Consider the following 17,069-nt stretch of genomic DNA (forward strand, 5'->3'; position numbering starts at 1 on the left):
TGACTTTTTCCCATCAAATTTTCCTCTTGAACAAAGGTCAATATGCATCAAATTCTTTATTACTCTTATCAGTGCATCATGTGATAAACAATTTCAGCAGTCCAAAATTTGCATATGCACAACATGTCTTAGTCTGTACCACAGTTATGCTGATTTTCACATTTTCGTGCCTTCCATTTTGCAGTTGCTGTATCTGCTACTGTCATCCATCCTTAGCAATTACCTACCAGTGTAGATTCGACTCTCTAAAAAAATTCACAGAAAATATTCATTTTTCTCTAATATTCTAGTTTATATTTTCATTGAATGAGACAAATGTATTTAACATTTCACCAGCATGACATGAAATCCAACGCACTTTGCATCATTATGTAATTATTGCATAACTGACTCATTTTTATCAATTTCAATCCTTTCAACTTTTTTTTTTTATTAGATTGTTGAAAGGAAGATCTTCAACGATTTTCATTAACTCAAAGTGGTTGATCAATAGGTTTCCTTCTTCAAAGAGAATTTTGCTCCAAGATATTTAACCACAATTTTTATCAAGCTTTCTGTAACACCTGTTGTTTAATATTTCCAAGCAACAGTAGCTGTGAAAACTATCTTTTTTATTGAACTAAATGCTAGAATCAAAGTTTAATGAAGTATGCGTACATCAGTTCCCACACTTAGAATTAATGTTTTGAATAAATCCTTGATCTATAGCCTGGATGAAGCCTGCTAATTTTGTTGGAAGGTATGATACAATGCAGTTGTATTTTTCAATACGAGTTCAAACCCCATAACAGTTATACTGTGTTCAACAGCAACACCTCTAGGATTAAAGATGTCTAACATATGTCAGTTGTTAGAAATCCATATGAAAAATTACATGAAATGCAATGTCAGCAATGGCAAATGAAGCTATGTTTGGCAATGTATTGTTTGTGCTAAAGCTAAACTACCTTGAAATATGCAGAATGCCAACACTTACCAAGCCATGTCAATAATAAACGCCTTGATAAAAAGCAGAACATGAACACAACATATGGAAAATAAAAAGACTATAGATATTTCAAATATCAAATGATAAAATATATTAATCACTGGTTTTAGAATTTAAACAGATTTGCTTTATAAATATATTCATATTATATATTGATAATTCAGTGCAAGTATTCTTTGAATGAAGCCTTAATACCAAAAATTAGTAAATAAATAAAAAGCACTTTAAACATTTACAATAAAAACAGATAACACAAAGTGTTTTGAAAGACTGATAAATTATGAAAAATATAAAAATAAATTAAAACATTCTTGAACGATCTTTTTGTTTAATCAAATAAGTGCTGCATACCTTTCAGAAATTTTTACATTATCAAAAAATCTCTTCCTAATATCTAACTGGGAACATTTCACAGACAGAAAAAGAAAAGTAGCATAAAAAAATTCAGCTATCAATCAAAATAAAGGCAGCAAAAATTTTGATAAATTTAAGTAAGAGAAATAAGTACATAAAATCGCTTTATTAATATAGCAATTCTTCAGCTTTCTTCCGTAGAAGAGTCGGATGAACATCTAGCCATTGTAACGTCAGTATCATTCACAGTCACATTACAATAAGCATCACTACTTGAACAGCTTTCTTCACCACTCAAAGTCAAATTATCTAATGAAATGGTATTCACTTCTGCAGCCACAGTGTCTGAAGGAAGTCGAATTCCAGCAATTCCTTTTTTTGGAATTGTAACAAGATCTCGCTTGATGTGACGTCTTCGGTATGGATCACAACGTCTGACTTGAATATTTTTTTGGAAATCGATAATGTACAAAAATCCAGCTATAAGAACTTCACACCTGAATGAAAAAAGAGAAAGGATATTCTTATCATGATGAAACACTTTTGAATTACTCAACATGACAAACACTTTGTTTGACAATGTTTTAATGACACAGTAATTAAAACACGGATATAGGATGTAGAAAAACCTATAAAATTAACAGTAGGGAGAAATATCCTAAGTAGAACTTTCTAATAAGTCAGCAGAATATTTCTGTTCTGTTGATGACCTTGGCAAGAAAAGGAATTAGTGTATTTTTGCTCGCAAATACATAGATGTTTACACATACATATAAGCAAATTATTCAATATCTATAGTGTACAGTTTGATACTTTCTGATTATCTGCAACCCTCAATGAAATACTATGAAAAAGCAGCCAACAGGCAATGCAGATATGTCACCAAAATATTTATGCAGCAACCAATACTATCACTAAAAAGTATTTACATAGCACATGTCAGTTTTGCCTGGTGCGAAATATCAAGCTTGTTAATTCTGATTTTTTTTTTAAAGCAAAAACAGATCACTGTGCACAAGCACAAAACAGAAAGAATTCAAAAAAAAAAAAAAAAAAAAAAAAAAAGGGCCAATGTGATTGATTTTGAATGGATTTCTCATTGCACTACCATTTTGAATATGGCTTTTGCCTTTCATTAGCTCAGTGAAAAATTAGTTGCCAACAAGTTCAAAACTTTTCAGGGAAGAAGTACGAATAATAAAGTATCTAACTTTTATTTAGTAATTACATATATAAATTTGTATTTATTATTCTATGAAATAAAATTCTGTAAGCAATTTATCATGGTTCTTGGATATTATTAATGACAGTTTTTACATTTTTGTTTGGTACTTGAAACAAGAACAAGAGGCACTCACTGTTATTACAGCAAAATGAACCTAAAACCAACTGCTACAGCAATACTTTCCTCATGCTATTCTTCCATTTTATAAGAGAAAATGATCAGTTTCCAAGATTTTATCAAAGTCTCTATTTTACTACAGTCAAAAGTCGTTAATTCGGACACCCATAATTCGGAATGATCTATAATCCGGACCTCAAAACTAAAAACTTTCTGCGCATGCGCCGCGTTGACACATGCGCATAGGTGTTTACGCATGCGCGTAAGACCTTTTACGACTGCGCATATGAGTGTGCGCAAGTGCAGAATACGTTTTCGCGTGCACGTTTTATGTATAATGGACTAAAGCTAAAATTATCTAATTATCTATTTCAGTTAATGTAGATGATTGCGTTGTTCCTTAATTTTCGAATTGGATCCGGCTTATTATTTTTTGCAGACTGTAAGAGCAATTTTATAAAAGTAAGCTTAAACTTTCGATTATATCAAATAGAATTTCCGATTTATATTTGTTAATATGTAAAGGATCTAAAGCGAAAGTATGTTTTGAAATCCGAAATCTGTTTATCAATTTCACGCTGCTCGGCGGGGGAGGGGGATCGCCGCGGCGGGCGCGTATTGAATTGGAAGTTGATCTGTCAGCACTATCCTTATCTTCAGCGCAGACGTTTTTACTTTATTTGGCTTATAATTCCTTACCAAATGTAGTATTTCATCTCGATATGCTCCGTCTTTGATATGATTTAAAACAAGTTCCTCGTCATTATAATTCGCTTTCGATAGTGAAGAAAGTGACAGAGGTTATTGAAAACGAAAAAATTTCGATTGACAAATTAATCGGTGTTCTCGACGTAGCAATTATAGGACTTGAACAGCGGAACTTTGTAACTGAACAAGAAATTATGTCTGTTTAATAGAATTAAAGAGAAAGTATTATCACATGAAACGAAGCAAAACTTAAACAACTTACATTGAAAGAAATGTTTAATAAAGTAAACAAATAAATATTAAGCTTTTTCTTTTTGCAAATTTTGATACCCTTTAGATCATAATTGTTCTTTATTTCATAAATTACGGTTTCATATCTTTAATTTTAGAATTTCTGCATGCCATCTTACGAGATTTAAACTGATGATCTATAATCCGGAAAAATCGATAATCCGGAATCGCCAAAGTCCCGACGAGTCCGGATTAACGACTTTTGACTGTATTTTTTTAATCAAGAATTTATGGACACTGAATGAATTGCTTGTGCGTATTGATAATCATTTCTCATCAAGGAAGAAAAATGCCAGTTCCTATCTGTCGACAGTGCCAATTTCTGTTTCTTGCCACTATTATTAAAATACAGAAGTACTCAGATTGAATAAAATGTGAAGAAAAATTTACATAATTCATTCCATTTCAGAACATCAAATACAAATACAAATACAAACTTAAATTATGTGAGCAGAGTATAGAATACCAAACAAAATTACAAATAATTTTATTGCATTCATTTATTAATGAAAAAGAAAGCAGAATTCAGCATAATTCCACATGCAGTTTTGCCTGCTGTTAAGCTCTTCCAAACAGATGCATACAAGATTATAAATGTAATATTAGCACAAAAATAACCAAGAAGCTTCACCAAATTTTGATAGCATTCACAAGAAACTTATGACTTTGATATAACCTATGGTTTACAAAGATAGTCAAGTGTAGCTTTCAAGCAGTCTTCTTTCCAAAACAAAAATTTACTGCTTTAGAGTAAGGTTTCTCAAACATCTTTCACTTGTGATCCCAAATGAAATCCTTTATTCATTTGAATAAACATACCTTCACCTTTTTTTCATAGCCTTTCATTTGAAATAAAGAAATAATTTTAAAAACCACTAAATCTTTATTAGAAGATTTACAGGATTTCCTAAAAATTTACTTTTTTTAATGGTAAATCTGTATACATGATAAAAGGGAGGTTTTTATTTTTATTTTAAATTAATGCATTGCTTTCATAACTTTTCAACAAACAAGCGCCATAAGAAATGCATAGCATTATTTATTATAAATTAAAAACTCCAATCCCCTCTATTCACAAAAAATAAAACTTGAAAATTTACTATTATTCCCAAAAATTTTTACTCTATCTCTCAATGGATCATAACTCCTACTCTAAATATTCCTGTTTTAGAGGCATCACAATAATTTCCTGTAGAGAAGAAAATTATTCATCTCCCACTGTAACAGATGATACTTACTTCAAATACATATACATCATCTCAGAATTGAAAATGCAGTTGTAATATGCTGTGAAATTCACAGATTAATAAAGAATGATGGTATTTCATATGTGTTTCAAAATATTCCTTAAAAAGTCATATGTTAATAATTGTCCCCCCCCCAAAAAAAAATAAGAGCATTTTTCAGTGCCATAAAACATAGCACATAGGATAGTGAATATATGATAAAGCATAATCCACCAGGAATCTTCAGATGACAATAATTATTTTTAACTGCTATTCAGAACCGAGTTCAAAAGAGTACTCACAGATGAGAACACTACCATTATGTAGTCCTGCACAAGAACTACAAATTGCTATATAGCTGGTCTACGAATTGCTACTGAATACTGGCCAGGAAATGTTTTATATATTCAAACAGACTTTCCTTTAGAACAGAAGAGAAACACGCCAATGTGACAATTAAAATCGCAATAACTACCTTGTATTTAACGTACATATATTAAAACACTCAATCGATTTAAGGCCAGCTAAAGGTCCCTCCTCCTCATCAGGAGAACGAAATTACTAGGAAAGGGGAAAAATAAGAAAAATAAAGCATTGGCAAAGGAATCTCAGAAACACGTGGTCGTTATCAGCACACACATGGTTGTGTAAATCTGATTCAAAAACCGGTTACGACCACGTGTGTGCTGATAACAACCACGTATTTCTGAGATTCCATTGCCAATGCTTTATTTTTCTTCTTTTTCCCCTTTTCTAGTAATTTCATTCTTCTGATGAGGATGGACTTTTAGCTGCCCTCAAATTCGATTGAGTGTTTTAATATATGTATGCTGAATACAAGGTTGTTATTGCAATTTTAACACATTCCTTTATTTATATTTGAGCAATGTGAGTTGACGACTGTGTTGTAAATTGCACAAAGTCTTCTGTTACATCGTTAGCTATACCTACGCACCTCAGCCCTCTAGCGGCATTACCTGTTACAGAACCTGTTAGCTGCAGGAGCTATGGAATTACATAAATGGGTTTCAAATAAGCCAGACTTGTTAAATGACAGTAAAACCGAGGAATACATATTCTCAACAGATCAACCTACAGTTAAAACTCTTGGTTTATTATAGCAACCTTTGTCAGATTGTTTTAATTTTAAGGTATCTGAACAGTTGTCCAACAATTTTACAAAACATGAAGTCCTTTCAACCATTACTCGACTCTTCGACCCATTGGGTCTTCTCGGTCCAGTTATTACCAAGGCCAAATATTTCTTCAAGAAATGTGGAAGAATAAACTCAATTGGGACGATCCCACTCCATCAAGCAAGTTAAAAGTCTGGTTAAAATTTCTAAAGCAGCTACCAGAAATTAATAAATTAGAAATTTCTAGATTAATTCTTATACCTGAAGCCATCATTATTAATCTTCATGGATTCTGCGATGCATCCGAAAAAGCTTTCGGTGCAGTGATTTATATCATCTCAGAGGCCACAGACGGAGCTATGAAAACACGTTTACTGTGCAGCAAATAAGGAGTTTGCCCAATTAAAGCTTTAACCATTCCATGACTGGAACTGTCAGCTGCGCTGCTCTTGGCCCAACTTGTGGCAAAGGTGCTTGTAATTCTTCAAATCAAATTCAACCACATTTATCTATGGAGTGATTCAACGACTGGATCAAGATGTCTCCTGAAAGATTAAAAACTTTTGTGTCTAATCGGGTTAAGCTGATAAATTCTTTGTGCCCAAATTTTGACTGGAGGTATGTTCCAACAATCGATAATCCTGTAGACGTCATTTACAGAGGTACCTTGCTACAGAACTGTTGAGTTTGTTCTGTTGAATTCCTTATGTTGGAGTGGCCCTCCTTGGGTGAATTTTGACATTCCAGTACCAGGTGCTTGTGCAACATCAGTGGATGAGAACTTTGAAAAAGAACTAAAACCTTCTAGCTTACCAGTTTTATTAATTAATTCAAACTGTGACTTTATTGTTAATTTTTTATCTTTAAGTAATAATTTCACTACACTTTGTAGAATATTAAGCTTTATTTTCAGGTTTTTTCATAACATGAAACATCCCAGGGAGCCCAGAAAGTGTAAGTTAAGTGTAGAAGAATTGAACCAATCTTTAGATGCATTGGTAAGATTAGTTCAAAGCAATGAATTTTGTGAAGAAATTTCTTGTTTAAAGAGGAACAAAATTATTAAGAATAGTAAATTAAGTAATCTAAACCTATTTTTGAATGAGAATGAGATACTTCGTGTAGGTGGACGTTTACACAATGCAGACTTTGATCTAAACAAAAAACATCCCAAACTTTTGCCTTCTAGGCACAAACTTACTAAAATTATAATGGAATCCCTGCATAGAAGATATTTACATATAGGTCCTCAAACCTTATTACATTGCGTGAGGCAGGAATTTTGGCCAATAGGAAGAAGAAATTTAGCTCGAAAAATTGTAAATGAATGTATAACGTGCTTTAAAAATAAACCCAGATCCTCTGAGCAGCTTTTGGGAAACTTACCTGCAGAGAGAGTTAACCCTAGTCCTCCATTTTATAACTGTGAAATCGACTTTTGTGGCCCATTTTTGATTAAATACAATGGTCAACGCAAAGGCAAATTTTAAAAACTTTATGTCTCAATCTTTGTATGCTTTGCCACTAAGGCTATTCATGTAGAGTTAGTATCAGACTTATCTACAGCCGCATTAATTGCAGCTCTAAAACACTTTTTCGCAAGACGAGGAAAATCTTCTTGCTTATATTCTGATAATGCTCATAACTTTGTTGGGCAAATTCAGAAATAAAGAGGTTACATAATCTAGTGAGCATGAAAATTTAGCTAATTATTTAAGTTCCGAAAAAATTAGTTGGAAGTTTATTCCCTCTAGATTTCCAAATTTCGGTGGACTATGGGAATCTGGGGTGAAATCCTTTAAGTACTATTTAAAACGAGCTGTAGGCTCAGTCAAACTTACATTTGAAGAATTTTTAACTGTAACTATAGAAATAGAAGGCATACTAAATAGTATACCCCTTGTACCAATGTTAACAGATCTTAATGATTATTAAGTTTTGACACCTGGACATTTCTTAATAGGCCATCCATTACTGTTTATCCCTAAGCCCAATGTAACTGACATTTCAGATAATTCTTTATCTAGATGGCAGAAAACAACCAAATTCATGCAATCAGTTTGGAAAAATTGGTCCCGTGATTATTTAAATCACTTGCAGTTAAGAAATAAATGGAAATTTTCAAAGGATAATGTTAGTCCAAACAATATGGTCTTATTGAAGGACACTAATTTACCACCATATAAATGGAAGCTAGGTCGTATACAAGAGGCAATAAAGGGATCAGTCGGAAAGGTTCAAGCAGTTTTAGTAAAAACATCTGAAAGTTGTTTTAAAAGAGGTATCAGCCAAATTTGTCTTCTTCCAATGAATGATTGAATTTCGATTTTGCATTGATTGTAATAGTGCAATTACATCTGTATATCTTTATTTTTTTTTTTTTTTTTACATATTTGACATTATTCAACTAATCTCCTTATTTTTTAAAAAATGTGTATTTTTTGTCAATTATGTCAATGTTGAACTGTAATGTAAATGCAAATTTGAAATTGAAATTTCAATGCAGGGTGTATATGTTACATCATTAGCCACACCTATGCACCTCAACCCTCTAGCGGCATTTTCTGTATATACTTAGGAGAAGAATAAATTTATTCATTAGTGGAATACAGTCCACCTTTCATAAAGATTATGTTCTCTAAGAGTTGTTCAGAATTGTTCACTCTGAAGAATGAAATACAGGAATTTATCACTTCTAAAATGCCATGTTAAATGAAGCTGTGTTAATACAATATACAGATGGGTGTGACTTAGGAAATATTGTTAGCGTAGATGATGTGATGATGATCCATAATGAAGAGCAAACTTAGCAGCAGAGACAGATTAAATATTCATTCTTATTTCAATTCAAATTTGCAGCCACAATTCACTTGGCATTCTCATCCTGCCTCTTTCAAAACATTTGCATTTTTGACAATTTTGTGGAAGAAGAGAAGCAGCAGTCTATCTACGCCAAGGTACAGAAAGCATTATGCATAGTTATCCAATAGAGGCTTATAAAGAGAAAAGTTTCGTTCAAAATTACTTACATCATCGTCGTTATGCAAAACATATATGATTTTGATGATGGGTTTAATCTAGAAATAATGTGGCCCATAAAAATTTATTATTTTTATAATAACTAGGGAAGTACCAAACTTAAAATGAGGAATTAAAGGGCTATTGCTAATTTAAATAATAATTTTTATTTATACATTTATCTTACATACACACATACACACCAAAGAGACATATTACATTATGACCACCCTCCATCTATATCGATGGGGCTCACCCAGGAACAAAATGGCTGATGTTGGAGTATATAAAACGGCTATGCATTGTCTGTCCAAACATAGCGCAGTTAGCAACATAATAGGAAAAGCAGCTGATTTATCAGACCTCAATAAAGGTCAACTCGTTATGGCTCGGTGACTGGGAATATCAATATCAGAAATAATGCATTTAGTGGGCTGTTCATGTGCAGTTGTCGTGAGCACATATCGAAAATGGTGTATGGATGATGAAACGACAAGTCGCTGGCCGGCAGTGTGTCATTGATGGCACACTCATTCCAGAGGACATCGGAGATTGCTATGCATTGTTCGCCATGACCAACGAGCTACAACAGCCGAAATCACCCCAGCTACAATAGTGGAGATCCAAACAGTGTTTCTCAACACACTGTGCAGTGTACATTGCTGCGTATGTCATATTAGCAGTCAGAGGAGAAAGCATGTTCCTACACAGACAACATGTCATCGCCAGCTGTGTCTGAAATGAGCCAAGAAACATCAGAATTGGACATTAGAAGAATGGAAGAAAGTTGCATAGTCCGATGAATCATGTTTTTTGGTCCATCACATCAACAGGCATGTGCTAATATGCCGATTTCTAAAAACCAACGACTCCCGGATGCACACTTGGACGAAGATAAGTCGGTGACAAGGATATTATGATGTGGACAATGTTTTCATGGAGCACATTAAAACCCATAATCCCTGGCTTCTGTGTGCTAAGTGAACATCGTTGCAGAGCAGGTTCACCCATTCATGAACACAGTATTTCTGGTGGAGGATGGTGTTTATCAACAGGATAATGCACTATGCCATAAAGGTCGAATCATCAGGGAGTGGTTCAAGGAACATTCCAGTGACTTTCAAGTCATATCTTGGCCTCCAAATTCACATGGCATTAATACAATAGAGCATTTGCGGTCCCAAATGGAAAACCAAATTCATGCTGCCATACCACCACCTCACATTGAGCAGAAATTGCAGGACCAGTTTGTGAGTACTTGGTACCAGATACCTCAGACTACCTAATATTTCCATATGGCAAAAGGAATCATCTAATTTCTAAAGTCCTCTGTCAGATTTCATTCCAGAAAGAGAATATAGAATCATATAGTAAATAGTTCATTATAGTTAATAGTTCCTGTCTGAATACCAATTTATGTACATTTGTTATAAATTCTGAATATTAGAAGTACAACATATTCACTACACATTACACATTCAACCGAGCATGTCTCTGATGAGACAAATCAGATAAGCCACATTTAAAAAAAAAAAAGAAAAACTGTTAAATATTTTAATTCAAAACTTCAAAAAAGCTTAGTTTTAATGACATCCAATAGAAGCATATGTTAAAAACAGAACATGAATGTTGCCCTTTCTTTGGTATCTGTATCACCAATTTACCAGTGGTTCAAAATGCCACATTGTTTCAATATGTCATCTACCAAATTATTCTACAATTTTCAAGTAACCAGATACTGCACTGCTTCATGAATTCTCAAAATTAACTGACTTTGGTAATTCTGGATGTAGCTACCCTATTACTGACAGAAACTAATGTTTCTAGAAACTCATGTGATGATTTATTAAGTTTACAGTGTGCACTTGACTTCAGTTACTTTCAAGATGAACTACTCAGTCATGATTGCGAAATTTGTACCGCTACACAAATGTTTTTTGCTATTTTGAACCAAGATTCAAGAGTTTTAATGCTGTATTTCATTCACTAAATTTCATTACATTTTCTTAATAAATAGGGTTGTATTTGAAAAACTACATTCTTTAATTGATTTTTTTGTTAAATGCAGATCTCAGATTTTGTTTCATTTCAAAATTTTTACTATTACACATAAGTTATTTTCCTTTTCCCACCTTCATATAATTCTTATCTGCATGATTTAAGAGATTTAATTCAGATTAAGAAACATTAAGATTTGGTCCATTTCTATTTTTTAGATATTATTTCCTACTAATTTTATATACTTATGCATTCATACTTCAAATCATTAGAAAAAAAGATAAAAAATATTGATGAATAAACACTACTTTACTTACTGCTGCTCTCCTTTTTTATAAGCAGCTTCAATTTCTGCACTTGTACGATCATCATATTGCCACCAACCATTCCTTCCTTCATAAAACCACTGGTATGATCCTTCAAAAGCTACTGTAGGCTGTGGAACAGCTATTAGTTGTGGGTTATCCAAATAATTAGCAGGAATTTCCTGTTAAAAATTAATACATTGTAAAAAATTTACAATAAAACTATGCTCTGAAAAACCACAACTAAAGTATATCGATCCTTCATTTTAACTGAATAATGCGAAAATTTTATACAATGTCAGGAATTTGGGAAGATTTTTAAAATGTTTAATTTTAAAAGTCTCACTAAATTTTAGTTTCTCTTTTTGTCAATTTTTCATTTTATGTGTCTTTTTGTTTTAAGTTTGAATTATTTTATATACTTTAATATTGACCCTTAAAATGAATTGATCATATTAATTAAAATGAAATTCTGCTAAGTCGGTAGACATACTGACACAATTTACAAACTACAGAGTGAGTATCCAATCGTTTGGATAAAAAAAAAATCCTTTTGTGTATTATAAATAATTTGGAACTACAAAAAATGTGTAACACTATTTGTTGACAATCATGTGGTGGCTGTTACTCACCATCAATTTTATAAGGTACATGAACTATTCAAAAATTCTTTCTTGTCTGATCATGCATGCATGAACAATATAAACTACAACTTGTCAGGCACTTATCAGGTAAACATGAGATGTTGCTGTATGATGATCATCATTCTTCACAGATTCTACAAGTAAATGGTTAACCATTTCTCAGAGAAACATAAATCCCCTTTAAATTCATATCATAATGTGTACAAGCAGTAATCATTATACATAAAGATTTAGCATCATTTGTTAGATTTATTCTGATGAAAAGTTAATAGCCTATGCTTTGCATAAACATTCGGAATACCATTGTTCGAAATGACACATCTTCGAGTAAGTGACCTCAAAAGATAACAGTACTGCACATGTATCATTTAGGTTTCTTCATGATGAACTGGGTGTGCGTTATACGGCGAAGATACCTAAAAATTAAAAAATATAGCTTGAAATTATAGATGCACATTATACACCAGTGTGCATTATAAGCTGGAAAATATGGTAATTTATAACCATGTTAAAAATCAAAGTAATTTCACATAAAAAAGGATCTTCCACCTTAGCTCCCTCTTTTGAAAAATTAAATATGTCTCTTCAGATACTGTGAGTAAAGCTTTTTTGTCAAACTTAGCACAACAATCTTGTATATTGTATTTATTTAAATACAATGTATGTGATATAGATACGCAAGAAAATTATTTAAAAAAATATTTGTTATATTGAATCGAAAGAGAAACATGCAAATGTAAAATTTATATCTAGCCCAAAAAGCAACCTTACATTAGATTAAATTTTGTATTAGTTACATTAGATTAATGTTTTTATATTGTATAAAGTTAGATTAGATTAAAGTTTGTATATTGCACTTGTTATATTAGATTAAAATTTTGCATAAAACTATTGATTTCAAGGGCAATCAAATATCGGGTTTTAATGGAAGTTTCCCACCACCGCAAGTATAGTCTGTGCAAACAAATCACGTTGGCATGTTTAATAATATTTTGCCAAACGATTTCTGGCATTTGAAAGAAAGAGACTTGCTTTAGAATACTGTGCTGTGAAAATTGTAAAAAAATATCGTTATCATTAAGTACATGTCTGAAATAATACTATCACACTATCAGATTAGAACAATCATTTATTTCCAGTTCTGTTGCAAAAGCTCAACTATAAATTCTCCAAATCATGTGTACAGCTTTAGGTACTAATGTAGTATCAGATGATACTGTGAAGATTTGGTACTGAAAGTAAAAAAAAAAAAAAAAAAAAAAAAAAAAGGACTATAACATTCAAGAAGAACAGTGCTTTGGCTGGCCTACTGATAGTGATGAGACCCACTCACAAAAATTTGCGGAAGAAAATCGGTATGCAATCATTCAAGAGCTTCCTAAGGAGATAGACATTAGTACCATGTCCATTAGTCACACTATGCATCGCATATACTTGATCTGTCGCATGAGCTGACTCAAGCAGATAAGGACAGACGTATTCAGGCCTGGACTAATTTGCTCGAATATTAATGCAAGAGCAAATTACTGGAGTGGATCATCACTTGTGTCGAAAAGTAGATTACTTCAATAACACATGCCGAAAAGGAGTTATCTGCCTTCAGTGAGCCCGTCAGCAGCATCGCAAAGTGCAATTTGACTAACAAGATCATGCTTTGTATCTGGCGGGATTGCCATGGTTATAATCCACAAAGAGTGCCTGGAAAAATGTAAAACCCTCGAAAATAAGGTGTAAATGCTAGTCTGTGTTGATGCTGTTATCAAGCAAAAACGTCAAATTGAGTTCCAGCGCAAAAAAAAAGTAATATTCCATCAGGATAATGCAAAACCTCATATGTCTGTACTCACCAGCTGGACTCTGTACAGACATGAATGGGATCTTTTGCCACACCCATCATATAGCCCCAACATCGCTCCTTTGTACTTCTACCTTTTTCACACCTCAACTAGATCTTGCTGGTGCTATCTTCTATTCAGCAAAGGATGTCCGAATTGAGGTTGATCTGTTTTTGAACTAGTAGCCACTAAGTTGCTGGGGCGAAGGCTTTTAAAACTATCAAAATGTCGATAGAAAATTATAGATTTGGTGGTGATTACTACCCGCACTAAAGGTACTGCTTTCCCCTTTGCCCCTTAACATTATTAAGAGTGTTTTTTTTTTTTTTTTTTTTTTGGTGGAAAACTTGTTACAACCAGATATAAATTCCCATCCTTTAGCAGCAGGAATTTTGAATGTGTATAGCAGTTCCTTTAGCAGCAAAAAGAACTGCTACACACATTCAAAATTACGCCAGTGTAAGGTTGCTTTCAAAAGTGGAAAAGCATGAAATATAATATCTCTTCCTTTCTCATTTCCATGAGTATTAATAGTATTTTGCTATAGCATAAAAAGACATATTTTATAAATTACTGTACAACACAGAATTTAAAAGGAAAAATAACTAAATCCATAGATTTAAAATTTTCTATGTACTCACACTCAGGGTAGCGGAGCCACAGTCGGGTAGATTTTGGGGTAAAAGGAGTCAGAGCTGGCGTTGATAAAAACAGGTCGACTCGGACTCCAGTTTTTGTTGGACAGTTTGAATTTAAAATGAATTGAAAAAAAATTAATGATAAGCTGAGTTATTATTTTTATTTATGGACTATATACATTAATAAATAGCTGTTTTCTATTTTATTGACATATTAAAAAATAAATATAAGGGAGGAGGGATGTGATATTTGCCATTAGTACTTAAACTGATTCATTTAGTTACAAATCTGGCTAGCTTCTCCATAATTTTGAAGAGCTGCCGGCAGAATTGCTTCTGTTTGACCATGAGCTTACAGAATGCCTGTGTGTTTGTTAGTTTGCTAGCTTCTCCATAATTTTGAAGAGCTGCCGGCAGAATTGCTTCTGTTTGACCATGAGCTTACAGAATGCCTGTGTGTTTGTTAGTTAGATTAGTATATAACAAAACAAATGGCATTTCCTTCTTAAAGCTACCACCTCGGCCAGTTGTCAAATTTAGATGATTGTCTAATCCAAACTTTTAATCTGCAATGGATTTATTTTCAGACTGTTTTGATTATGATATTTTATCTCCATAATATCGATACAGTACTTCTTTCTGCAGTACTTGTTACGAATTTGTTATTAATTGCATATTGTTACGAATTTGGTATTTAAAAAGCTAATGTTAGTTCAATTATAAACTAATGGTTTTACTTCTCGCGCAGTGCAGCGCGTGACGAATATTAAAAGAAAGCTAAGCCGGAAAATTGAAAATACAAGAGCGCGTGCATTAAATAAATAAATATCTCTTTTTGATTTCGAGAAAGTACTAGAAAATTCTAGCGCGTGATTTTTAAAATCTTATAAAAGGAGGAAAACATCTCAGTTCGTGGTTGTTGCTTAGTTTGTTGTTGTTTAGAAAACTGCTCTTGTTGATTGTAGCGAATTCGCGGATTAGCTTTCTTTAGCTGTTTTGAATTACGTTCTATTGGATATTTGAGTAGCTAAAAGATAACTACTGTGAGATATTGTAATACTGCATGATAATTTGAGCGTCAACTCCGTTAAGGAAGAAATGAAATTGGGCCAGGAATCCGTTAAAGAAGAAATGAAATTAGGCCAGAAATCCCTTAAGGAAGAAATGAAAGCGACACAGGAACAGATGAAATTGGGCCAGGAATCCATTAAGGAAGAAATGAAAGTGGGACAAGAGGAATTGAAGAGAGAAATTACTTGCATAATAGAAAACAAGTTCGAAGCTATGGAAGGAAGAATAGATACAGTTGAAGACAAAGTTGGAGAAATTCAAGAAAGAGTTTCTGCGAAAGAGCAACAAATTGAACAAAGAGTTTCTGCCGTGCAACAACAAATTGAGGAAAGGGTTTCTGCTGCTGTTGCCAAAGAAGTTGACACTTTAAAGAAGAGCATAGCGACAGAAGGAAGCAATTCTGAGGGTTTTAAATTCTTACCGATGCCTGTTCATCCGTCTCTGAAGCTATCCACATATGATGGGAAGACATCCTGGCAAGTATATAAAACACAATTTTCTATCGTTTCGGATGCGAATGGATGGGATTATCAAGCTAAGGCCTGTCATCTCGCCGCTTCTTTAAGAGCAGACGCAGCGGATATCCTTCAGACTCTTCCCGATAACAAAAGGTTAGATTTCGAAGCTCTGTCCGCCGCCTTGGAGCTGCACTTTGGGGAGAAGTGTTTAAAAGACTACAGCAGGCTCCAATTAAAATCTCGCCAACAGAAGCCTACCGAAACACTTCAGAGGCTCGCCACGGATGTTGAAAGGCTGTCCCATCTCGCCTTTTCGGAATGCCCGACAGAAACAAGGGAAATTCTGTCCTTGCAAAACTTTATGGATGACATCCGGGATCCTGAAATACAGAAAGCTCTTCGAATGGCAGATGTAAAGGACATAAAAAGCGCTCTGTTGTACGCCATGAAATTCGAGGCAGCCCAGCAAACAACTAGTAGAGATCGCTACCCAGTTAGAGCTGTGCGAGTCCATGAGCCAGTGGATCAACTGATGGCTCGTTTAGATGATTTAGCCAGAAAAGTCGACGCTTTGATACGGAATAGGAGCGAGAAGAAAGTGGCTCTAAGGTGTTGGAGATGTGGTAGTGAAGGTCACCTAAGACGGAATTGCAGAACACGCCAGGGTACGGAACATAAAGCAGATGATTTTAAAAGACAAGTCAGTGGCTTGAGACGGAACAGAAGTGAAAAGAAAGTAGTTCTAAAGTGCTGGAACTGCGGAGTTTAAGGCCACATACGAAGAAACTGCAGAACACCCCGAGGTACGGAAAATAAGACCATTTCCCAGCAACGACGCAGTAAACAAATTAGTGACCATATCGAGGAACGGAGGTTGCCAGATAATGAAAAACCTTGTTTTAAAGCGCTTAAAATTTATACAGTGAGTGGCAACAGTAACGAACTGTCCATTAATGGGAATATCGATGGAGTTCCTTGCAATATGATCATTGACACAGGAGCTAATATTAGCATCATCCCAAAATATTTGGCTCAACAGTTTAAAGATAAACTCATT

The 17,069-nt window shown here is 33.7% G+C and overlaps 1 protein-coding gene across 6 annotated transcripts in view; it reads right to left on the reverse strand.

Moving 5' to 3' along the window:
- Positions 1 to 1,296: 1,296 nt before the first annotated feature.
- Rnf146 (Ring finger protein 146) overlaps positions 1,297 to 17,069 on the reverse strand; it is a 34,527-nt gene continuing 18,754 nt past the window's right edge. For all 6 annotated transcript variants that reach the window (XM_035360942.2, XM_035360938.2, XM_035360939.2 and 3 more), the window contains exons 4-5: positions 11,379 to 11,548; positions 1,297 to 1,839 (exon numbers count right to left, since the gene is read on the reverse strand). In XM_035360942.2, coding sequence (XP_035216833.1) covers positions 1,527 to 1,839; positions 11,379 to 11,548 — 483 coding nt within the window. In that variant the 3' untranslated portion in view covers positions 1,297 to 1,526. The remainder of the gene's footprint in view (positions 1,840 to 11,378; positions 11,549 to 17,069) is intronic.

The sequence above is a fragment of the Stegodyphus dumicola genome, chromosome 10 (genome assembly GCF_044657685.1).
Source record: "Stegodyphus dumicola isolate Sdum_Otavi_A_Nest chromosome 10, ASM4465768v1".
Lineage (NCBI taxonomy): Eukaryota > Metazoa > Arthropoda > Arachnida > Araneae > Eresidae > Stegodyphus > Stegodyphus dumicola.